This window comes from Paramisgurnus dabryanus, chromosome 18, assembly GCF_030506205.2.
Source record: "Paramisgurnus dabryanus chromosome 18, PD_genome_1.1, whole genome shotgun sequence".
NCBI lineage: Eukaryota > Metazoa > Chordata > Actinopteri > Cypriniformes > Cobitidae > Paramisgurnus > Paramisgurnus dabryanus.
Genome location: NC_133354.1, coordinates 16,836,854 through 16,862,569, shown reverse-complemented (window position 1 = coordinate 16,862,569; position 25,716 = coordinate 16,836,854). Strand labels below are relative to the sequence as shown.

Sequence of the window (25,716 nt, the reverse complement as noted above, 5' to 3'; positions counted from 1 at the left end):
TTTAAATGCAAATGATCTGATCTCTGCACTAAATGACAGTGCCGTGGTCGGATAGTGCAGATTAAGGGGCGGTATTATCCCCTTGTGACATCACAGGGGGAGCCAATTTCAATGACCCATTTTTTCACATGCTTGCAGAGAATGGTTTACCAAAACTAAGTTACTGGGTTGATCTTCACATTTTCTAAGTTGATAGAAACACTTGGGACCCAATTATAGCACTTAAACACATAAAAAGTCAGATTTTCATGGTGTCCCCTTAACAAACATGCCTTACTAAAAACATTACTTGTGTGCATTTTGAGGCAAAACAAAGGGCAATGATGTATGTTTGGACACCTCTTACACTTATTTTAGTCTAGGACTAGTCTAATCCCTGTCCAGGAAACCGCCCCAAAGTGATGTTTAATTTAGAAAAATGTATGTCTTAATTCAAATATATTATTAAAGATGTAATAAACATTTTGTATGCACATTGTGTTTGCTTGAAGAGAAAACTAAAGCTAAACTTTGAGGAAAAATTAGTCATTTAATATCCAAATTATATCCAAATTAAATTAATATAAAAAATATTGAGTGCTGTAATCAACAAAATATGAATAACTGATAAAACTGCAGTCAATGTATGTTTTATTTCATGTGATCTGTGCCTTTTTTGCATATTAGTATGAAACCCACATTCTTTGATCCTTTTTTGCCACGCACGCACGCACACAAACACAGAGTTTATAATGCTATCTCTGATTTGACTTCAAATATCTATAAAGTATGTGGGTGGTGGTGGTGAGGGGTAATAAACTGAGGGGTGAAAAACTACATACTGTACACATCTTAAATTGTTTATTTGTAAACCAAATAACAATCCTAATAACCCAGCAGTGAGAATTCCAGTTATCTAAAATTCACTCTGATAAGAGTGAATTACGTGCCTTTCTTATAGACAAAAAGAGGCATTTCATAACTTTAAAATATTATTCAGTATTTATCAGACAACATACAGTATGAAGGCACTATGCCTAAGATATGTACATCTTTACATAAATATAAAACAGAAAAAAAATACAAAAGGCAAACTGGGTGAGCACTCTCTGGAAACAGGCACTCTCCTGTAAACTCCAGTAAAACTCAGAACAGTGCAGAGCTCACAACACATTTAAAAGCCTACAATAACAATAGGTGAGCTCTCGCTGCAAATTAGTTGTAATGCATTTCATGTTGATAAGTAGACGCCTATTAACAAAGACACTGAATGATATTTAAAGGAACAGTTCACCAGAATATGAAAATTCATAATTTACTCAGCCTAATGTAATCCCAGATGCATAAGTGTTATTTCTTTCTTCAGCTAAACACAAAATAATCCTTTATCTTCTTGGGGCTCAACATGCTGTAGCTCATATAAGAATTGTCATATTTTGGTGAAGTGTTTCTTTAACTTTTTCTCTGAGTAAAGAGTTTAATAAAGTATTTTAACTGATGGCACTCACAAACTTTACTGTTGTTCTTTCCTAATTTTATAATGACTACATTCACACAGTCAAGGGTTTTCTTTCTCTCTCTCTTTCTCTTTTGTCAGGTTTCTCTTTTCACTGCAAAATTATTTCAATTTTGGTTAAATTAAATAAAAAGTAGTTTTGTCAATTTTTTTTGTCAAAACTCTGGCAGTACCTAGTGAAGTAAGATTTCCATCTTATCATAACACGATCAAAGTTTGCTTGACACACAAGCGTTCCTTAAGAATTTGCTTGGAATGGACATGACAATACATCTGATCTAAAATCTCTTCTTTTCCCTCTCTCTGCAAGTAATACTGGTCTGGACAGAAATCTGGGTAAATTTTTTGACACTCTCCATCTTGCTACATTCTCCAAAGTGCTCATTCAGGACAGAGCAAAAGACACCTGTATGACTTTTAAGGGCACTGAATAGAGGTCAACGTTCTGTACACTTATATTAGAACACTCATGTTAACCGATTGTAACTTTGGCATTTTGGAACAGATTACATCTTCGTTCTTCATTTCCTATAAACTTCACAGATTTTTGCAGACTCAGGTTAACTCCTGTGTAGGAAAGAGACAGAAAAAGAAATGAGTGAGCTTCTCATACGAAACTGATCTTCCCATCAGCTATAGAAGATATAATGCATCAGTTTAGGTTTATGTGGAAATGGCATACTGTACCCTCTTTGTCCAAGGTCTTCCTCCACCCATGCCACTATCTTCCCTTCCCAACCAGGCACCATTGCATCATCATGAAACACCTGTGATAAGCCATTAGTCTTCATTACTCACTGTAGTCATACTATTTGTCATTCAAACAAAGCACTGTGAATTTTTTAATGTCTATATAATTTAGATGCTTGATTAAAAATATGCATACCTCTTCCTTCACAGTGCCAAACTCAGGATCCAATGCTTTAAAATGATATCGAAAATTGCCTTCTCGATCTACGGCCACCTTGAAGTCTCGCAACGTGATCTCCCCCAGCCTGCCAACACATGTTTAAAAATGTTTAAAAACATGTGTGAAATTTTTGCAGTACTTAAATATAGCATACTGCATATATAGTAAGAAATGTGTATATTTTAATGCAAACTAAGTCATTTGATGGCTGAATTTGAATGTCAAATGTTTCGTCAAAACTCTGGCAGTACCTAGTTCATAGCCGGTGAAGTAAGATTTTCATCTTATCATAACACTATCAAACAAAGTTTGTTTGACAATGTTTATCATTATTATTTTTACAGTTCTGTTTATTGGTGCTAGTGGCACAGAAATTACACACTTGTCATTTTGAGGTGACTAACCTCTTGGGAATGTTGATCATAAAGGGTGTGAGCGAGCGATCAGTAAAGTACAGGACTTTGGTGGTTACTGAGGAGTTAAGTGACGGACTGCTGTGAGAATGAGCCACTTCTGTAACAGAACAGATGAACACATTACTCTACATATTAACAGCTATTTAATAGATTCAAGAGTGATCATATGTATCTCACAAATATACATGATGTCCATAACAGAGGTAATATATTTAGTTTAATATTTTCACTTATTCAGCGAAATCCTTACTTGAAGTAGGAGGCCAGGAGTCTCTATATGCGTGAGAGGCTTTGTGTCCTGGTGATTTGGTTCTAGTCTATAAAAAAACAGACTGAAATGAAAATAAAATATTCCTGTAGTAAACCCCCATGTAATAAAAAAATTATCTACCCTCCGCTCATGTCTGTGGCGTGTTTCCTGGTCGTACAGGCGATCCATCAGGCTGGACACACCTTGCTCCAGGGTGTCCAGAGTGTGATGCTGAGGATCGTGACCTCCAAAGCTGTTCCTTAGACTACGAAGAGCATCTCTTACTAACTGCAGCTCCTCAGCCTACCCGAGACACAATTACATACACCATAGAAATGCTATACTGTATTTTAACGAATCAAATATACAGTTTATACAGTCATCATGTAATAAAAGTCTATTTATCTAACAAAAAATAACTCGGAAAACAAGCAAGATTCTGTATCTTTGTGTTGCCTTTCATTAACAGAGAAATGGCACAGGCTTAATTACCTGTTCGTGGGTTTTCGCTGTATTTGGCGGGTGTGAGTAGCCGTTGTTTTGAGTGCCTGTGAGCTGAAACACAAAGCAGATCTTTACTTGAAACTTTCAAGACAAAAACTCAGTCCTATAGAGATTTAATAAATAAATTAAAAAACCTGTGAGAAGTGTGTAATATTTGTAACCATAGGTGTGTCCCAAATATACTTCATGTAATTTTGTACCGTAGCAAAAGTTTCACAGTATACACTAGACAGGTGAGTAGTGCATAGTTTGAGTGCATAGTGTATAGTATGTCATTTGGGACACGGCTCATTTTACCTCCTCTGCCTCATGGCTCATTAACCCTTTGAGAATGGTTTCCTTGTGCTCTAGCTCCCTCTGCAGGCAAGCCTGAGAAACACATACAAATTCTCATTCACATAGAATGAAGCAATAATAAAATGCTACAGTCTCTGTTTCAGCTATGTAAATTAGTCATCATATAATGTCAACACATTTATTACATAGTATTGATTCTTCCTACATCTATCATTGTTCTGTTGATTTAGAAATTAATATGTATGTCCAGCATGTAGTTCTCATTCACAGCTATGATAATTCAATATGTGGGTTCTGTGTTTGATGTTGTACCTGCTGGTTGCTGCTGTCTGTTAGTTTGCGCAACGTCTCATCCAGCTTACTCTGTTGCTGCTGCATAAGCCGATCTTTCTGACCAAGCTCCTTCTGTATGGCAGAAACACAATGGTGAGAGTTTAAATAAATTTAACAAGTAGAAATATAGTATGGTTAGCAAATCTATATGATGGCTATAAGTATTTTATGTGTTTTAGTGATACACAATGTCGCTATTCATTCAAACTCATTCAAGGGTACAATAGAGATCATGCCCTTGCAGGGATTGAACTACAGCAGCAAGCTTCTTGTTAGCATCACTGGCATAATAAGACCTGCCTTATATTCACTGAGAAGTCTGTTTCTCTCCTCCAACTTCCTCTGTAGCTCAGTCTGCAAAATATACAGATTATTATAAATAAACAGGCTAAGATACACAAAAAATATATAAGATGCCAGGTGCGAATGCTCACGTTTTGCCCTGCCAGCTCATCTTTGGCCATGCTGGTGCGTAGGAGCTCCTGTTTAAGCTGCAGAACGGAGGACTCTTGAATCGACATCCGCTGCTGAAGAGCATCCTATGGACACGGGTCACAGTTAATCACAATAAACTCACCTATCAAATCCATTCTGATATACTTGCACTGAGATTGTTCAAGACCTAAACAGTATTATAATATCAAAAAAACTTGAGTTTAGAGATGAGAAAAACTCACTTTTACTCCCTGCAGATTGCGTGCCTCCTGTTTGCACCTCAACAGCTCCCTCTGTGTGAATACATAACAAGACCAAAATAAATAGGGTAACTCTAGAGACTTCATATCATGGATGTTTTTTTTTTTTTTTTTTTTTTTTTTTTTTAATAGGGACCATGCATATTCATGAACAATGTTGTAAAGACAGACAACATGTAAATATGCCAGAATTAGTAAAGAAATACTACTTTTCATCTGTAGTCCCTAGGCCGGTAACAAACACTAACCAACAACATACCACATTAATTCACTATGACAGCTACAAAGAATAATGAAAAATACAAACAGACACATTTAAATAGACAGAATAAAATACAACAACAAAGATGACATTTTAGTATCAGTTTAAATGAAAACTCATTGGCTTGACAGGACCAGAGCACAATTTATGTAGGTGATTATCTGTACATACATCTGCATGACATTATGCAGAATAATAAAAATAACAACATTGTTATAAAGTCACATTAAAATGAACTGCATCAGAATGAACTGTACTAATGGAAGTAAAGGGAACCCACCTTTAAATTTTGACTTTCCTCCATGCTCTGATCCAGACGACTCCTTATTATAATCTGTAGCACAACAATAAAAAATTTTTGCTGCTTTAGAATCAATCCACATTAACAACAACAACAAAAATATAAAACTAAGCACACAGAGAGGATTAAAATGAAATAAAAAGACAAACCCTGTAGGAAGGAACAGTGTTTTAAGAGCGAAACAGGGAAACGGATACCTGCGTGTCTCTCCCGCAAACAAAGCAAAGTTCACGGGAAGAGAAACTTGACCTGCTCTGACAGAGCCGAGTGAAAGAGAGTGAACGAACAGGAGAGAGAGAGAGAGAGATGAGGGGAGGGAGGGGCTTAGGAAGTCACATATTATCAAGAGGGAGGAAAAATACCCAAGTTTGCAGGATATGAAATGAAAAGAGGCCATTTCAGGGTAAAATCATGGTTAGGAACAACATACACACCAATTGGTGCTCTGCATTTTCAACTCCATCACCCAGACAGAGCGAAACCTCCTGCTCATCTTCAGGTAGTGAACCATGGAGCAAAAGAGCCTATAAAACACAAAAGACACCTGTTATTATTCAACACTTCATGAGAGACACGAGCTCTATACATCACTTCTTTACTGGCTTTGCAACGTGACATACTGGTTTTCATATTTATGTTACACATGGCCATGGGTGACAGATCCCAACACATTGGACAGCTTAATAGCACATAAACTTTGAGGACTATAACCATAATGTGATCTGTGGATTTAAACCAAGGGGCAACCTTCTGATCTCTCTGATGAAGCCAATACGGAAGTGACTCATATTGCAATTCATTGACTGGCCACTAGAGGCTGGATCCAAAAGGGAGTCAATTCCCATAGATCCCCATGTTAAAATGTCCAACTTTACAGCAGTAAATAATGTTTAAAGCATGGTACAAAATGTGATTTCGGTCTTTATAGCTAATTTTGCTCTCTTTATGACAAGGGGGTGAATTTTTTTGCAACTTAACTGTTTAAATTGTATATTTCTACATAATTAAAGGCGTGGCCAATTAAGTGACAGTGATCTGCCACTGTTGTCACTAGCTTGGCGGCGTGGCATCAGCAACAAACCACCTCAGCTTTACTCATTTTCGGTTATTCGCGGTTATATGCGTGTTGACGTGTGTCCAAGATGACGACGACAGGCCTGGCAAACTATTGGCTTCAAAAATCTCTTCCCAAACCTATGTTTGACATCCCGGACACCATGTCCATATTTTTTACAGTCTATGATTTAAACGTTGTTTGGGCAAAAGTAAGCATTTTCTCAATCTAAAATGAAAGTAAAAATAACAATCACAAATCTGCTGGCGCCCTCTGCAGGCATTCGTTATAATACACAATGCTGTTTTTATTACGTATAATAAAAATTTATTTGTATAATTAATGTATTTGTTTGATAAAACTTGGTTTTAATACTTTATTTGAACCAATTAGTATCGCATTATAATTAATTTATGTAAGTTTAAAGGTTATTGCTCACTTAGGTCTATTTTTTTTAGCAAAAAAATATCAAACTACTTTATTATCAATTACCAAAATAATTGTCAGGGACAGTCCTAGATTAGTTAAAACAATTCAAAATTATATGATTTCAGTTTGCCCTTCATATATTTTATTTATCATTGAGGATTTTATCAAATTGTCATGAAACGGTAGTAGCCATTGCCTTATTTTCCCCGTGGTGACGTATATCTGAGTAAAACCAGCTTCTGAAATAAAAAAAGGCAGGGCTGGATTTGAATTTGTCCAACAATATCTGATTGGATCATTTGAAGTTGGGTCCTGTTGCTAATTGCTAATCGCAGCGATCTTCTCCTGGACCCTGCCCACCTGCCATACCATATGACCGGAAGTAAAGAGAGATGGTTTGAGGAGGGGAGGAGATTTGCATTTTTGGTTAAAGATTATGAGGGCACATTAATAAAAAAAAAATGAAGCTCACAGACAAGTAATTTGTAGAAAAATATCACAATATTTCTAAACAAATGACAGTTTTTCATTTTATTTTCATGGCGACTTTAAAAAATGTAAAAAATTAGTTTAGTCTCATTCTCATGAACCCAATCTCGTGACGGAGTAATTGTCTCGTCACACCCCTATTATTTACTAATCTGGTTTGCGAGTTACCCTCACCTGTAGACTGGACACCATTATTCGTGCCTCCTGCATCTCCCTCTCCAGCTGCTCCTGTTGCTCACATAGTGTGTCCTCCCAGGTGCAGACCCCAGTCAGACCATCATGTCCCGAGACCACAGTTTGGTCACACAGGGTCGATTTCACTGTGTCCTCTAATGATAAGAAAAGTGATTATGACTATCGTACTGGTATGCGTAGAACACCATGAATTTCCACATTATTGATAGAAAACTGTATCAGTACCTGACTTTTTATTTATTTCATGGTTGTTTAAAAGCCCCGCCTTCCCCTCTGACAGACTGTCTTTAGGTGTTTGAGTTGGGCTTGGTGAACGGAGGCTGTGGAGACAAAGAAAGAGATACAGTTACGAACACCTTAACATTTTGATGCAACTAGTGCACAATATTAGCCTGGTTAGCCAGACCTACATCAAGATGTAAGGTCTGGCAACTCTTCACACAAACGGCTCAATGCAAGGGGCGGGATATAAGGTTGTCCCTCAAAATGCCTCTGCACGCAATAGGATAGCGCTATGACGGATCAGAGCAACGAAGAAGGTGACGTAGTTACCGTAACCAGTCGGCAAAACTCCAAACACATCTTTCTTTATTTAGTAGGGTTTATTTGCTCTTCTCTCAAAGAAAAACATAAGTCTAAGTCCTCCAGAGTCGCGGCCAAAGCCGCTTCAAAAGATAGCTGTTCGCCAGCAGCAGCAGCAGCAGCCATTCTCTGTTTTCAAGTAGGAACCGTTGCAGCTCTGTCGTCATCATGTTAAGCCCGCCCCACAGACGCTACACACGATGTGATTGGCTTGACCAATTTTTGGTTTTTGGACCGGTTAAGTGTATTGTGAGTGCCTAGACTAAACCCTGGCAGCAAATATATTTTGCGGCCGCTAGGGTGCGTCTAGATTTCTAGGCTAGCACAATATTGCAAATTCCCTAAAGTCACACAATATGAATGAAATTTTATCTAGTATGCAAATCTTATTTGCATATTAGATGCATAAAACAACAGTTTTTAATCAGACGCTGGCTTCTCAGTAAGAAACAGCTAAAAATAAACAGTCCTGAAGGAAAGGGGGAACCGTTGCCATGGAGACCTCTTTGCTAATATGAATGGCCAAGGCTGTCATGAGGACCTGTGGTTCTGTTTCATCTAACTCTATAGCAATAATACAGCATTAATCTGTTTAAAAGACATAAACTGTCAGTGTCTTAAACGCATAACATTTGTATCACCTTCAAAATACATCCATTTTAACTCTTTCCCTGCCATTGACAAGTTATCTTGTCAATTATGAGAAAACATTTGCATTAAAAAGTGTTCCTGATAAATTTTTATGTTAATCTGCACTAGATGGCGCACTTACGCAATTTATGAAAAAACTGAAGCCAAAACGTTATTTACTAGTTTTAAACTCTGTATGTTTTGATAATCATTCTGAATCTGATCTCTAACAAAATTCCTTAAAAAAAAATGCAGTTATTTCAGGTTTTTGCAAAAAAAAAATATTTTTAAAGAGAAATACCTATATTTTTTCCCATTTTGTTTGTTTGTTTGTTTATTGTTTGTTTGAAAGCAGAGGTTCTGTTCTTTTATTTGATATATTTGTATGCTTATATATTTTCAGAAGATCATTTTCCTGGAAGGCATTTTGTGAAACTCACAAAAAATGCTGGTGGAGAAAAGTCGGCCGAGTGTAAAGTCGAAAATTGTAAAAACAAATTTGGTATGAATGTATGATATTTTCAGCATTATGGATGTGACATTTGCAGTCAAAACTTGAAATATAATTTCTCAAATAATGTATTTATTAATATATTAAACCATCAGTTTATATTTTCTAAACCCCTGATGATAGAGCCCAGACATCAATAAAACATCAGTCTATATACTCATGTTTTCTATTTTAGATTAAACATATATCCGTTATATCAGGGGTCTCCAACCTTTTTGTAAGCAAGGGCTACCACAATGGATAAAACAATCTGGAGGGCTACTTTTTTTGATATAGTCTACACAAAAAAATAAATAAAAATAAATACTTGTTGATTTTATTTTACTTGTTAATATGTTTTATTATTGTTTCAAATGTTAACATGCATAAAAGATTTAATAATACAAATATTAAAATCTCTGTACATGCAACCTTGTGACCACTGGCGGCTGGTGACTGATCGTCCGAGGGGTGCTTATTCAAAATAATTTTGAATAATTTTTTATTTTGACATCTAAGATATCAGTATGGTTACAAACTTTACTTTCCATGATAAGGTTGATATTTGAATGGAATTGCCCAATTGTTTTCCAAATGAAAAAGAATAGTGGAAAAGGTTTGACACAACAATAACCTTTAGGAACATGAAACAAACATGGATCCCAGTGCAGAACTGTCTGAAACTGGATGTGAATTTTCTACAGTATCTGCCCCTTTAAGACAACATAAGACATGGTACTACGGGACTGAACTGTACATACAGTAATTTAATTCACACAAGCAAGTTGACATTTAAACCCCGTAAGGCAGTAGACCCAGCCTGAATAACCTTCGGAGAACTCATGTTTATTTTCAGATGGAGTGAAAAGTGATTACGTCCTGTGCTTGCCCAAGTCAGTTTTAGTTTTTAGAGCATCCAGATTCTGATGTGTATTTGTGGTTTTGGATTTACCAGTGCACTGTTTCAATCAAAAGAACAAACATGTTGATCTTTGCAGGCCTGGAAACCTTTAGATATTTAGAGCCCACTGTGCACTGTGTGATAAAAGTGGGTAAAGACAAAAGACCCAGGCTGGTCTATTTTTTTTCTTTTTAACAAAGCAACAATGTTTCTTCTCCAAAGACACAAAGCGGTTGTTGTTTTGTGTTTAGTGTGTATGTTGTGCCCGCTCACATTGTCCTAATCCAGGCTATGGAGCACAGAAACCATGAAAGAGACGACCCGACCCGTCACACTCCACATTACTCTCTTTGTTTCACTTTTCTCACGTCGTGGGGAGGGGAAAGAGGGAACTGTTTTCTTTCAAAACCAAATCCAGACCCCATTATAATAAGTGACCCACACACGTATAGATGCACTAAAGAAATTTACTTTTTCCTTTACACCACAATAAAGAGATGGACAAAGTCAACTGAAACTTATTTGACCTTAAGGAAACTTTAAAAACTCGGTGACTGTTTATTAGGAATGTTTGACTTTGTCTCCATCTGATATGTGGCCACAGTTATACACAACCGAGCTGATATTCATTATAACAGCAAGATTAGAAGTGTGATGCTATAAACTTAAAATATTATGTTTTTAAGTTAATATTAAGTAAATATTTTTTTTTTAAGTTGCCAGCCAGCGCCAGCATTTTTTATGATTTTCACAAAAGTTGAATGCCTTCCAGAAAATAATTTTTTAAATATATAAACATACAATATATTAAATGAAAGAACAGATGTTCAGATTTAGAATAATGATCAAACCATACACAGTTTTTACTGTTTTTGGATCAGTGGATGCTTTAATGTTTTATAAGTTGGGTAAGAGCACCACCTAGTGGATAATAGCAGAAATATGGATTGCCGTAAAAACTCAACATTGGCAGGGAAGCGTTTCTCTTAACTGATGAGATAACTCGTCAATGGCGGGGTAAGAGTTAATGCATTTATTACGTTGAATGTTGCTTCACAAACTAAAACTGCTGCAAACAAAGTCAACACAGAAACAATCCTTGTGTGTGGCCAAGCAATACTTTGATATTTAATAATACTACTAAATACTTCAATGCTAACTAGACAAATGGAAGATTGTGAAAATCGCAGAATCAGTGTATGGTTGTCCAGAGGACATAAAATCTAACACATTCAGCATGAAAAGACATTGCACAACTCAGGCATTTCAATTGACAATGAAGTGCACACTATCAGCAATTGTTTTGCTGAAACATCCTTTTTTCAAGGCCAAGTTGCATGGGAAAACAGCTATGGAATGATTGACAGCTAGGGAATGATTGACACTAAGGGATCCCACTATTGGGAAAAATCAAAGCTATACCATAAAGTGTTATTCTAGTCATATGTAAATCTTTTATAGCTGGATCAAACACAAGCAGAAGAGTTACTTTCTACGCAAACTACAGTCATCACCATAATAAAATGCAAAAGAGAAAAATAAACATAGCAGGAAAAAAACTGTTTAAGTTTTTCATTACAGCACACACTGGTTGTTATTTTTATTATATAACCAACTCCTATGCAGAGCGAACATGACTGTAGGTGTATGGTAAGGATTACTGTGATGAACGTATCTGAATACAGTCAGGCATTTGAGCTTTGAATTCCCTGCAGGAAACCCAGTAATCTCTTTAACTGAGCTCACTGGGATCCTCCCAAAACAGTTTTCCCCCGACAAGTATACTTTATCTCAGCGTTATTTCTCAATTTTCTCACATTCTTCAAATATGTGATTCCACAGACCGCCACACATACCAAACCACAAAAATGACCAACATGTGGTCCAATGCAAATAAACATGTTCTGCTCTTTGATTCTCTTATGAGATGAGTCAGTCTGAAGAGTCATAAGATGATCCTCATGAGGAATCATCAGATACCCATCACATTCATTTGATGGGAACACAGGAACTCATTAAAGTATATTTACACCAATAGGCAAGGAAGCTTGTGCCATTTCAAGAAAAAGCCACAAAATAACATTTTTGGCTTGCAGAAGTGCAAGATGAGGTTTTGGGAAAAACCTCAGTTTTAAAGAGAAGACTACTAGGTTATTTTCAACTCAGCGTTGGGGCCAAAAGGGACGAACCCAACATGCTGATTTGTAATTTAACCTATGCTGGGTTGTTTCAACCCAAAATTTCCTTGGTTAATTTAATCAGCATTTTTAGAGTGAAGAGAAGGCGAGCAGCCATATTTTAATGCATTGTTGGAACACTTTACAACACAATGCTAAGAATGCTTGATTCTGATTGGCCAGCCGTGGCATTTGCATGTTTGTTATTCCCAAATAACAACCGCCCAAAACTAATAACACATGGTAACACGGATGCTGCAAATCATTATGACAGGTACTAATATAGGTTTAAAATTACACAAAAATGAAATATAAATAAGTCTTTTAATAACATATATAAAATATTTACAAATGATGAAACCAAATTTAAGTGTTTGTGACATCTAAACGTCTTGTCTTATCTTATAACCGAAAGGTTTTACTCGCAAACGGTCTGCATTCGTTAAAAATGAGCAAAAAAAATATTTCAAATCAATCAGTTTTTAATGTTCCTTACCTTACTTATGTGGTAAGTAATAAGCGAGATAATGTACAGGCAACCAGACTTATGAAACAGATTTCATGATAACCAATAGGAATATTCTTCCATAAGATTCAGTCAAATCCTCATGCATATAGACGGTTTCATCAGACACATGTGCGTTGTCGCGGTAAAGCATCTGGTCAACTTTACATCCAGTTTCAGTTTTTTTTAATGGTCTGACTAGTTGCTAAACAAATGTTTTGGTTTCCTAGGTAATCTACATGTTGTTTATTTGCTTGTTATATAAATAAACTACTTTAAAAGGACTTTGATGTTATCTTAGCGGAGTTTACCGGAAGTTACGTGCTGACCACGAAAGCTGCTTGTTTATGTTGTTACTGCTGAAACCGTCTATACATTGACACTGTTAATAAAAGCTGTAAAATACTGTTTTGTACACAAATGACAGCAAAAAAACTGATCATTCTGTACTCTAAAGCATAATGCAGGTGGAATTGACATTAAGATGATGATTAAACTAAACTATTTATGTATGAGCTACAGAAGAAATGTACTCTGGATCTTATTTTCAACAGCAATGACAGCTGTCAACAACAGCCTCATGTGCTCTTAGTAAACCGCTTGAAGCATAGCAGCAATGACTGTCCTTACCCAGCAAACATATTAGCGTTTAAAAGATATCTAATAACCAATTTAAGTTTATTTTGGCTGTAAGTGGGTTACTCATAGCCGGACTATATCGTGTCTTATGCTGGGTCTTTAGTGATCAAAATAGTTGCTTCTGCATATTAAGCATTTATAAATAGCAATAATATGTGCAGTAATAGAGTTGTGCAGTTGATTTGACTCAGTCATGCAACTAAACAAAATTTTGTCACATCGCATTAAATCACTGTCAGTGTCCCTTTACTGCAAAGTGTCAGCTGAGAGGTTAGAAGTACAGAACAAAACAGGTCAACAACAAAAATCTATATATTAATCAAACTTGTTTGACAAGCATATTAATAACTGATACATTTTCTTCGGTTTAAATCACTGTGTTAATTAAATGCTTTATTTGACATCACAAACGCTGATATAGATTCTTACCATTTAATTTGTTTTGCTCCCATTTTGGCACTGAGTTTCTACCCATCTGCACCCCGTTTATTCATCCACAGAAGATCAAAAAGCCTGTGGATCACCATCTTTCTTACAAACAACTTCTTTAAAGTCGACACCCAGGATACAGAGCCACAGTAAACACAGAGAATAAACTGTCTCCAGCACATTTACTTATAGCTCCTCTTCATTACACCCAGCAGCACAGATCCTACTCAAAGTGTCCTGGTGTGTTTGATCTGCTCTTCAGATGCTGTCCATATGGAAATCCTGTTTCAATTCATCCACAGTGACAGAAGAGTGAGACATGACTGTAACCGATGCAGCTGCATCCTGCCCGCTGCCTCCTCTCTCTCTCTCTCTCGCTCTCTAAAGTTTGGGCTAATTTTTCTTCTTTTTAGTTCGACGCTAAAACTCGACCATTATCCATAAAGCTCTCCATCACTTAGAGCTGCGTCTTCCTTTCTAGTTCTCGCTCTCTCTGTCATTGGCTCCTGTTTCTGTGGGGAGATGTCAAAGTGGTCTGGCCTTCCTCTGTTTACCCTCCCCTTGTTCTCTACACCCCTCCCTCTGTTTCTTCTTCACTCTCTCTCTGCCTCTTACACCATCTGTTGGGATCATTTTTTCAAGGAGGGGGGCTGGTATGGGGTCTTGTTATTTAAACTGATTTGTAGATAGGAAGAGCCACAAGAAGTTTACACAGATCTGCTCTGGATGGTTCGCTACAGATCTTTCTGGACACAATATTTAGAATAACTACACTTTACATAAAAAAGCAGTCATTGTTTTTAATTATCAAAATTTGTAATATTTATTGATTAGGATGTCTGTAGATTGAAACAATGGAGGACTTAAGGCAGAAGTATGGTCCACGTTGTATGTACACATACGCGAGGGTCCGCATACAGTGCGCGTGAAGCAATTTCCGTCATCAAAACGCATAGGTCAGTGTTGTGTTCTGTCTGATGTTTGTTTTAATTGTAATATTGAAAAAAGTAAAAAAAAACAAAACAAACAAACAAAAACCGCAAAGGTGTACCTAGATGACCTATGTGTTTTTTTATTATTTTTATTTTATTTTACTTTTTCAAGGTAGGTACAGGAGAATGTAGTTTGTACTCAGGAGATGCATTGCATTTTACCAGAGTCAAATAAACTATGCTTTGAGTTCGCAAGGGTGTGCGTTCGACTGTGCACGGAGCCGTACGTGCAAAAACAGACTATACTGCATTGGTCAAACTGTAAATAGGCAGTGGCCAAACTATTAATTAAGGCTGGCCAAACAGTTGATCGGCACTTGCTACATAATTCATCGGCACTAGCCAGGCGGTTAATCAGCAATGGTTATATGGTAAATCAGCACTGGTCAAACAGTTAATCAGCACTTAGGACTGTCACAATTTTTAAATAATCGTCTCATTGCAATTGTTCAATCTCATTGCGATGATTTCAGATCACCACAGTGATCGCACATCTCTCTAAAAACACAAGAGGGAGCTGCAGCGTCTGTATAAATGAGACCGTATCTGATGGTGCTCTTAGTTGACAGTGTAACGCGATACATTGCAAAGCCATTCAATACAGTGGAAGAAACGGCACTTAAAGAAATGCTGCAAAACTATGATAAGCAGTATGAACTGCCAGGAAAAACATTCATTTCCCAAAACAGCAATTCCAAATTTAAGGAAGTGAATATAGCTATTCTTAAGGATCTGTAAGGAATTTATTTTTTGCAGCCACTACAGACATGTGGTCTAATATGACCTTAGTATGATTGGCTACTATTTAAGGCCGGTTCTGGTTAAGTTATTTTTTATTTTTCTTTATTGTGTTTTACTTCTTATGAAGAATTTTCAGTTTTTGAAAAATATATGCATTGAATAATAACTTTTAAAATATGTGTTATGGGTATTATTATTTACTGCCATGTATACTTTGCTAAATATTTAATTTAAATAATCACAACAAAGTGTGAAAATTAATTCATGAACAAACAAAAATTATGAGAATTAAGCAATAAAACAGAAATTTAATCATCATAACCTTCAAAGCCCTAAAACATTTACAATTTATTAGGCAAATAACCGTCAGACAAATTTCATAACCGTGACAGCCCTATCAGCACTGAACAAACGGTTAATCAGCATTTGTATTCCACTACCTTGGCGCAATCAATAAAGATTAACGAGTGGATAAAAAACAAGTGATGCTTGTGATATATAAAATATCATACTGTTCTGTATAGATGATGGCAATGGCACCAGAAATGGCATTGCTTTGTCAACTTCAAAACAGAAGCTATCTACATGCCTAAAGAAAAATACAAAATGTTAAGAAGAAAAGCTCTCTAATCATTCTCATTACAATCTATAATATATTACAGTGCAGAAACCAAGCATTATATTTATGCACAGCCAATGTATAACATCTTGGCGTCATAACTCTTAAAAAATGTATATAAACTGCAGGTTAGTGAGTGAACAGGATTGGTCAAGATACGAGCAGTCAAGTGACTGCAAATGCTATTGACTTGACAATCAGAATGCCCTAAAATGAACTGCAGTATAATAGCTTCTTGCGTAACACCCATGCGAGTGGAATGGATATAGAAATTATTGTCACATATCAAGATTAAATCTAAAATGACCAGCATACAACTCAAACTTAACCAATGGCTGGAAGTACACAATGTTCTTCTGACTAATCAGGTACTCGATCAGGTCTTCCAGCTAAAATCACAGTAGCGGTGCCTCATAAAAGACAGTCATACAATTAAATCAAGCGTATTCCCCTCAAACCAACTTAAGCTCCTCGTGACAGCATCCTCCAGACCCCTGTGTACTCTCTTCTCATATAAGCAGTAAGAAAAAGGGTTGTGCATAATATGTTTTTATGCATGTTTGCATGGTGAGAAGGTCTGGCATCCTACAACGTGGAGCTCATTGGTTCCAGAGGGTGTTTTTTTTAAATGGAAGCATTGTTTCAAAAGGATCAGTTGTTTGTAACCAGGTTAGATTTTAAACTAACCAGATGATACTAAATAACTTTTGCTGTATGAAAGTTCACTGACATGCCCCAACATCCAAACATCTGTTACAAAAGTACTAGGGGTGCTCCGATCAATGCTGATATCCACTTAAAATATATGGCCGATCACTATTCTGAATCGGACAGCCGATTGCAGGATTTTTCTCATTTTAATGGACTTTAATAGAGCCCAACATTTAATACTTAACTCAACACTTAACAGTTTTTTTCAACGGAGTTTCAAAGGACTATAAATGATCCCAAACAAGGCATAAGGGTCTTATCCAGTGAAAAGATTGTCATTTTTGACAAGAAAAATAAAAATATGCACTTTTAAACCACAACTTCTCGTCTAGATCCGGTCGTGATGCGCCAGCGTGACCCCACGCAATACGTCATGACGTCAAGAGGTCACAGAGGACGAACGCAAAACTCCGCCCCAGTGTTTACAAGTGTTAAGAAAGAGGACCGTTCCGACGTTGTTGTATGTCAACTGATACTAATTAATGTCTTTGTGTCAGTTTATTGTTTACAATGGTCCGCAAATGTGCGTTTTATATATGTAACACGTGACCTCCCTACGTCACTACGCATTTACGTTAGGTCACGCTGGACCGGACCTAGATTTTTCTTTTAAGAAAATGGAATATTCCTTTAAGCCATTTCTTGGAGCAGCATGTCATAGCTGCGTGCGTATGGTTGTTAGTCTGCAGCGCATATTGAGTTTCTGCACGAGAGCGCCCTCTGGCTTATGGATGTAGCAGCATTTCACCGTAATTCACTGAGAAGCATAGCAAGCATCATCGGCCGATCGAACGGAGCATCCATAAAAAGTACTGCATCAAAACGACTATCACTAATATGAAAACAATGTAATCTAAACCCACAAACACCTCTTTTTTAAATCAACATCTTATTCTCTGCTTCTTTTTAATAACTTGATAGTAAACCCCCTTTAGGGAAGTCACGCCACTCGGCTCCCATGTTTGTAACGCCTTGAGGCAGTTATTTCAGTCATGCAATCTTAAAGTCCTATAAAAGACAGATATCTCGAACATCATGTGATAAAATCACAATTAAACACCCAACATTTAAATCTGACGTTAAGCGTACCATCATTTTTGTTTATTAAGCCCCAACTGCACTAAAAAAACACCTTTTAGAGGTCACTTCAGCTACTGCACGTCATGCAAACAGGCAGTCGGAGGCAAGTAGTATGTCTGAATTTACAGTATTCGAAAAATAGGATGTGAAAAATACACAGATGACCTACTACTTCGTGCAAGATCCTGAAGTGTTTATTCGATGGGCACTTTACTATGCCGTGAGCCCCTTTTGATTTTTTTTATTCAAAAATGTTTGAAATACAAATACATATTAAACAGCTGTCCCTTGTTAATAAATTGCATTTTTTTTAACATCATTCCAGTTAACGACTAACTTATTGTTATGACAACGTATGTCATGTGATGTATCAACATTGGGGAAGGTGGTACATCCGAATTCATTCACACTATCCATATCTATACTATATAGTACCTACAGTTTTAATGGTTGATGAGTAGGTCATTCATCTAATTCAGAAGCTACTGTCACAGTATGCGATTTCTGACACAGGGACAGACTCTGTACAGACCCCTCTCCTAGAGAAATGTCAGTCTTTATTGATAGATGATTTGCTTTTTCATATTGAGAAGAAATAGCAGTGCCCAATCTTGTTAAGTCTATTATCTATGATCTTAAATTAAGAATATACACACACCTATCTGAATCTCAAACATCAAACATAATAATCATTTACATACCCAGCACACACAGACTCACAGTACAAAACTGAATGTCATGGAAAATGTATAGGGATGTGCAGTGTTTACCCTGTGGATTTTGCTGCTGTGTCCTCCTCACTTGTCCCTTTCTGTCCCTCATACTGTTGGACCAGTGCTCTGACACTCAAGCAGGGGTTCTCCATGTCCTCTTCGCCACTGTATCCACGGCTAAGAGAATAAAAACAGAGAGATTAAAAGTTATTTAAATCGAGTGGTAATGATTTTATCATTTTTAAACTACACTCCATACAAATATCAAACTTACAATGAACACATTTAGAAAGCTGTCATTATGGCTACAGATCACATTAGAGCTCAACGCCATACTTGAAGACATAAACTGTGGGTGAAACATATGTTTGGATTGCACAACTAATTGTCCATATGCTGCCTTTCAACTGTGCTGCGATATCCACAAATAGCAGCAAGAGGGCGATGTTTTGTGTGTTAAATAAAGCTAATGGATCCTTTTAAAGCGAGAAGGAAGCACGTCCCTGATTCATTTAATCCATTTAAGAACAGTTCTCAGGCTACAGAGCTCTAAACGGAGCTACCGGCACAGGAAACTGTGTTCCCATAGGATGTCTGAAATTACAGTAGAAATTTAGGCGCATGGAAACATCGATTGTGTAGATCAGAGTAAGAGAAATAGCAAACTGAAGCTTTTCTACCTGCTCCATTCTTGTCTTAGGTGAAAGACAGAGCGGCCTGTGCGTGAAGCATCCTGTCTGGCTACTGCCAGTGCTGCTGCTGCATTCTGGGCCATTGCCATGGTTGAATGAGGTCTGTGATTGGCTGAGGAGCTGGTAGAACTCCTGCTTAAGCCAGCCATAGCTCTGTGATTGGCCGATGAGGAGGGTTTAAAATGTGCAGCCAGAGCAAGGATGAGCCTCATGGCAGATTTGAGGTTCCCCTCCACAATGTCTTTGAGAGAAAGAGAAGATTTTGAATAAGTAGCTTTATCAGCTTAACCCTGATTAAGAGCCCGAAATGACACTCACCCCTGGCAGAGGTCTGAGGCATTCGGATTCGTTTGGATGACACAAACTGCAGAACCTTCTCCACGTTCTGCTTCTTCTCCTGGTCGTCCTGTGGCACATAATGAATGCCATCCAGCAGCTCACCAGCTTGCAAAATACATTAAACAGATTTTAATACAAAGGCTTAATGAAGCACTGTAATACATGTGATGTACCACCACTATGGATTATGTGTCATAAATTGGATTTAAGATTTTTTTAAGCTTAGCTACACACAGATGGGTCTGAACATCCACATAGACATGATGGGATATTATATTGTCTTACCCACTATCTCAATGAGGTGTGCTAGGACGACACCATCTCTGAGATCCTGTCGTAGGTCGCTCACAGGCGTTAGACCTGGCCTCTTCCTCAGCTGTGCGTTAACCCAAGACACATAGGCAGCCAGTTGTTGCTAAAAAGGCAACATTTTCATACAGGTGAGTTCAAAGTTCGGTTGTTAAGAATACAAAATCTATAGATGGTTTCAGCAGTAACAACATAACATAAACAAGCGGCTTTCGTGGTCAACACGTAACTTCCGGTAAACTCCGCTAAGAATAAATAACAACAAAGTACTTTAAACGTAGTTTATTTATATATCAAGCAAAATAAACAACACGCCGATTACCTAGGAAACAAAACATTTGTTATTTTTGACGAGGTATTTGTTCAAGAGTTCAATTTAGCAAATCGCGTCACCGTAAGTGCGTCCGATTTAACCGTCTGTAAAGCAAAAAAGCACAGTGCATATGCAAAAAAGTCCACATCAGGGAGTAATACACACATGTTTGGATGTCAGGTAATATGCTCACTTCAAAAGAAATTAAATAATAAATAAATAAATAGGATTTTTTAGAAGTCGGTTAAGTTCATTAGTTTGAGTTTAAATATGTACTTATCCTCAGGCTGACATTTGCCTTGGACAACACGAGAATAAATCACATGACTCAATGAAATCAGTGTGCTATTATGAGGCCATCACTTTATCCCTGTTTATCAGTTTCTTAGCATTCATTTTTCCAACAATATATTTCAGCAACTTTTGGGTCAAAAAGAGGACAGTGCAGTTTGGGCACAGTTTGCATAAGTGCTCAATTAACATAAGTGCTAACTGTGTCCTGTGTTTAAAATATTACATAGGGTGTGCCTGTGCTGCTGCCCACCAGGATACCCACTGTGAAAAGAACTTCATGGCTCAGTACTGAAGATCCACCTGTTTTGACAGGGTGTGAGTGCCCCCCATTCACCCTGACTGGTTGTAATAACCCAGGTTCAATGGCATGGATTAGTCTGACCTGCACTTTCCCTTGCTTGTTACAAAAGGACAGCTTAACTCCCCGTGCTCACACTTCCTGTACAGCAGAGACGTGTAAAAACACATACAAATTGCAGAGAGGGATGCCGCAGTTCCACCCCCTGGTAAATGTGCTGCAATGAATGAAACATGTAGGATTTTTTATGCTCAAGAATGTTAAGTGGCGGCAGGAAAACACTCCAGGGAGGAAAAGGCCAAATGTTTTCTTAATATCTCATACAATTCTGTTATGTTTGTAGTACCTCAGCAAACTTACCTCAACAGTTAACACATCCATAGCTCCAATAGCTAATAATCTTGCAAGAATTTTGCATCATAATTTAGACACGACCAATATGCAGTAAGAAAGTTTAAAGACTAAAACACCCAAGTTCAATCCATGAAAAAAAAATGCACTTTTACAGTACACTCACATAGTAAAATTCAAGCACCAACAGTGCACACTAGTGTTTATTGGTTTCTCTCTCTAGCCCAATGCAACTTTGTCCATAGCATATTATATATTCAATCTAACAGTATCCTTAGGTCAGGCCTAAAGTTGTCCAAGACAGGTGTCCCGGTGAGAATAGCTAATACACTAAGGGGCGGTTTCCCAGACAGGGATTAGACTAGTCCTTGACTAAAAAAAACTAACTAAAAACAATTTGCACTGACATCTCTAAAAATGCATCGGTACCCTTTGTTTTGCCTCAAAAGTAATGTTTTTAGTAAGGCATGTTTGTTAAATCTAGTTATATTTCCTAATAAACCTAAGGCCTAGTCTTAGGAAAACTGTCCCAGAATGTGTTCAGCACAGATGCACCGTCAGATGCTGACCATGCTGTAAAACTGGAAGGTAGCAATAGTCCAGTGCAGACAGCTTTATAAATGAGCTGTCTGTTTCAACAATGAGCCTATAGACAAATGCAGATTGCTGCTGTACTGTATTTTTACCTTACTTGAACCTGAATATCTTTAGGTAAAGTATCGATTAAGACAGCTGGGGTTTGTAACAAAAAATCTATGTTTGCTTGAGAACAGCACTTATAATGGTTATGGCCAGAGGGCAGACAGATGTATACTAAGTAGATAGATCTAATAACACTAGGGAATGTCAGACACACATGGTTAAAGAGATGCTAATATGCTTCTCTTACACCTTAAACTACTGCTGTGAGATTTGTAAAGTAATCATTATGAGGATTTAATGACTTTAACTTTTTCAATGCAAGTAAAGGTTTATTAAAGAAAACAAAGCTAAATAGTATTTCATGTTATTATAATGAATGTCTAAACAAATGTATAGCAGCAGGTTGTCATTTTTGTATTGCAGAGAAAGCACATTGACAGCTGACTACAACACATTGCAAGCATTTTATGAAACTAGACTTTATAAAAATCATGATATATTTTAATATTTTAGTATACTTTAGTATTTATAATAGTAAATTGTAGTATACTAGATTTTTTAATGCATACTCTGTAGTATTACATACTCTGTAGTATTAACTATAATGAATTGATACACTGACTGTCTGTAGTATTAATTATAATGAATCGATACACTGACTGTAATAAACACTGTAGTATACTTTTTCTTATAGTAGTTATCTTAAGTTCTTACATATTTATATAAGGTTCAAAAACACTATAATATCAAGGGATTTTACATAAAATATTATATACAGAAGTATACACAGAGTCATGCCTCTCTACAGCAACCACTCACATACTGTAAGCAGTAAACAATGACCACACTTTTTGGCGTCTCGTTGCGCCATTTACAGTCTTTGACTAAACTTTCCGGCGATTTTCAAAAACCGTATTTCTAACTGCTATCGCAAAATCAAACGAAACGACTGTACATAAGAAAACACGAGAAGTCCAGTACCTCATTTGGACCTTCCTGAAGCACGTCAAGGAGATTTCCTTTAGACAGGGATGCGATCATTCTGCTGACTTCTCATAAAGGTGAGGTGAGAAATGTTAACGTCCTCAGTTCGCAATACCTTTTAACCGCATATCAGAGAAACTGGGGTCAACAAAGGAAACTACAGAAAACACCTCAACCAATGCGATGGCCATATGTGCCACCCCGTTAGCTTGCTAGACGTGAAACAGGATACTAGGTGGACTCGGATGGAGAGACTTACTGCGCATGCGCACGCGGCAGTTGCTCCTCCACGGTCGTTATGGCGACGAGTCGGTTCCCTTTAACTGCATTAGGTAATGCGTTGTAATGTACCTGTCTTGGGTGCTATTTCCCACGTTAGTTTGAGACTTTGCCAGTATGAGTGGATATTGTTGAGATTTTAGTTTAAGGTTAAACTTCCTGACTGTAAGAGCACAGTCTATGTCATCTTTCTTGAATTTTGAATCATGAAACCTCTGTATACATTGTACATGAGGTGAAAATTTCATTTTAAAGCAGTTTATTTAGTGGCTTCGGTGTCTACAGCCCCATTAAACCACATCCTTCCTGCAAGTCTCACACTTCCTGCGTTTGCCTCTACAATACAGCCTATGATCTATGCATTTGGATTTTTGCAAAAAAATAAAAAACAATCAAGAACTAAACACATAAAGATCATATTTTAAATGTCAAGCTATGTGTTTAAAAAAAATAAACCTGACACATTTTCATTGTCGAGGTGATGAAACCGGTACTGCAACACACTGTCAATGAATTTCAGCTGAATCACACAAAAGCATCAGCTGTAGATAAATATCAAAAGTAAACCACTACCACTCTAATGCTTCTACTTCATCACAGACATACTGTCTACATGACCAGTTAACTGTGATATAATTAAAAACCTCTATGAAGATAAGTCTCTTCACAAAAAATTGGTTTCCCCCTACAGTAAAAACAATAGCTCAGAGGACACATGATGATATTTATATAAAAAAATTCAAATCACTTACATCTTAGCATCCACACACAAAGAATGTATTATAAAGCTTTTTATTTATAATAAGTACATATTATAATAAGTTTACATTTTTTGGTGAAAGTTTTGTTCAGTTGCTCATACTAACAATTAGTTTGATAATGGGGTGGTAGAACTTAGTTTAATTAAATATAACTAGTTTTAACAAACATGTCTTACTAAAAACATTACTTGTGTGCATTTTGAGGCAAAACAAAGGGCACTGATGTATTTTAAGATATGCAAGTTGTTTTCAATTTGGACAGCTCTTACATTTATTTTATTCTAGGAATAGTCTAATCCCTGTCCGGAAAACCAACCCAAAGTTTAAAGTATTTTTAGTCTCCAGACCAAACTTAACCTAACCTCAGATGAAACAATTGCCTACAAATAATGTTCCTAAAAGGTTCTTTGATGACACGTATGGTTCTAGAACCTTTTGCATTCCCCCCAAAAAACTTTTTATTGCACAAAAGGTGCTTGTAGTTGTAAAAGGTTTTAACAGACTACAAACATGTGTAAAACACATTTTGACTAAATGGTTCTTTGAGGAACCAAAAAAGGTTCTTCTATTGTATGGCATCACTACAACAACCTTTGTAAGCGCCTTAAAAAGTGTATTCATACAAATGAGTAGATACAAATTTTAACAACAATATATATATATATATATATATATATATATATATATATATATATATATATATATATATATATATATATATATATATATATATATATATATATATATATATATAGCACCCAAAAATTAACAAGTTATGCCCAGATTAATAACGTTTTTTACTACTTTGAAAAGGACGGTCAAGCTAGCTCTCAGGTTCTTTGACTGTGCTCACGTATAATAGACATTACGGTAAAAGCGTGATATTGGGGTGCTGTGCCAATCATCAACCCCCCCGCTTTTTAGTTAATAAATCTAGTTAAATCTTAGCTGCTGTAATAATCAGGCACAAATTTAACAATCAAATGAATAACATTATACATGTAACGACACCTAAAAAACCTAACCTAACCCATCCGAGGTTTACTTACAGGTTTTTCCACAGATGGGGACATCAGCATCTTCCTTATCTGCAAAGCGATAAAGGGAACTTTCATTGTTTTGTTTACCGAGGCGAACAAATAAAGCCAACAAATGGACAATAATGGATTACAGCCATGTAACGTGCAAGGACACTTGTTTACAACTATTTTCTACTAAACGATTGAGTCTGATTAAAAATGAACGTACTTTAGATTTCTTACCATCAATACAAGTTAGCTTTAGCATTGAAATATTAATGAAAAACTAAAAGTCTATTAACCTACCGTATGTTTCTCTTGCCTCCTTGACAATATCATTAGCGAGTTTGTTAATGCACCTTTATATGAATTTAATTACACATTGCATTGTCCCTACTAGAAAGTAAATCTCAGCTGCAGACTGCTACTCACTTTAAACAAGCTCCCTCCCAGTTTCTATGGTAACCAGAAACAGTAGCACGTGCGCGGAGCAGCCATAGATGGTTTATTGCAAGTTTTGAAACGCTTAATTTAACTTTCAATGTAGTGGGTTTAACATTTATATTTAAAATCGGGTTTTTATATGGTCGACGACA

At 36.7% G+C, this 25,716-nt stretch overlaps 1 protein-coding gene across 1 annotated transcript; it reads right to left on the bottom strand.

The window, feature by feature from the left end:
- Positions 1–712: 712 nt before the first annotated feature.
- Positions 713–23,306, bottom strand: dixdc1b (DIX domain containing 1b). Its single transcript, XM_065286964.2, has 21 exons — positions 23,059–23,306; positions 20,156–20,285; positions 19,850–19,975; positions 19,520–19,772; positions 18,897–19,016; positions 7,856–7,950; positions 7,610–7,764; positions 5,898–5,987; positions 5,443–5,496; positions 4,883–4,933; positions 4,640–4,744; positions 4,506–4,559; positions 4,185–4,277; positions 3,873–3,944; positions 3,564–3,626; positions 3,213–3,374; positions 3,072–3,138; positions 2,810–2,918; positions 2,382–2,490; positions 2,183–2,262; positions 713–2,062 (listed from the first exon to the last, which is right to left on the bottom strand). The coding sequence occupies exons 1-21, from the start codon at positions 23,116–23,118 to the stop codon at positions 2,056–2,058; spliced, it is 2,055 nt and encodes a 684-aa protein (XP_065143036.1). The 5' UTR covers positions 23,119–23,306; the 3' UTR covers positions 713–2,055.
- Between the last annotated feature and the right edge of the window lie 2,410 nt (positions 23,307–25,716).

Coding starts and splice junctions, on each gene's coding strand:
- dixdc1b (XM_065286964.2), bottom strand. CDS start 23,118: ATGATCGCATCCCTGTCTAAAGGAAATCTCCTTGACGTGCTTCAGGAA. Junction 7,765..7,855: donor TGAAATAAATAAAAAGTCAG/GTACTGATACAG, acceptor TCTTATCATTAG/AGGACACAGTGAAATCGACC. Junction 4,278..4,505: donor GACTTCTCAGTGAATATAAG/GCAGGTCTTATT, acceptor TCTGCCATACAG/AAGGAGCTTGGTCAGAAAGA.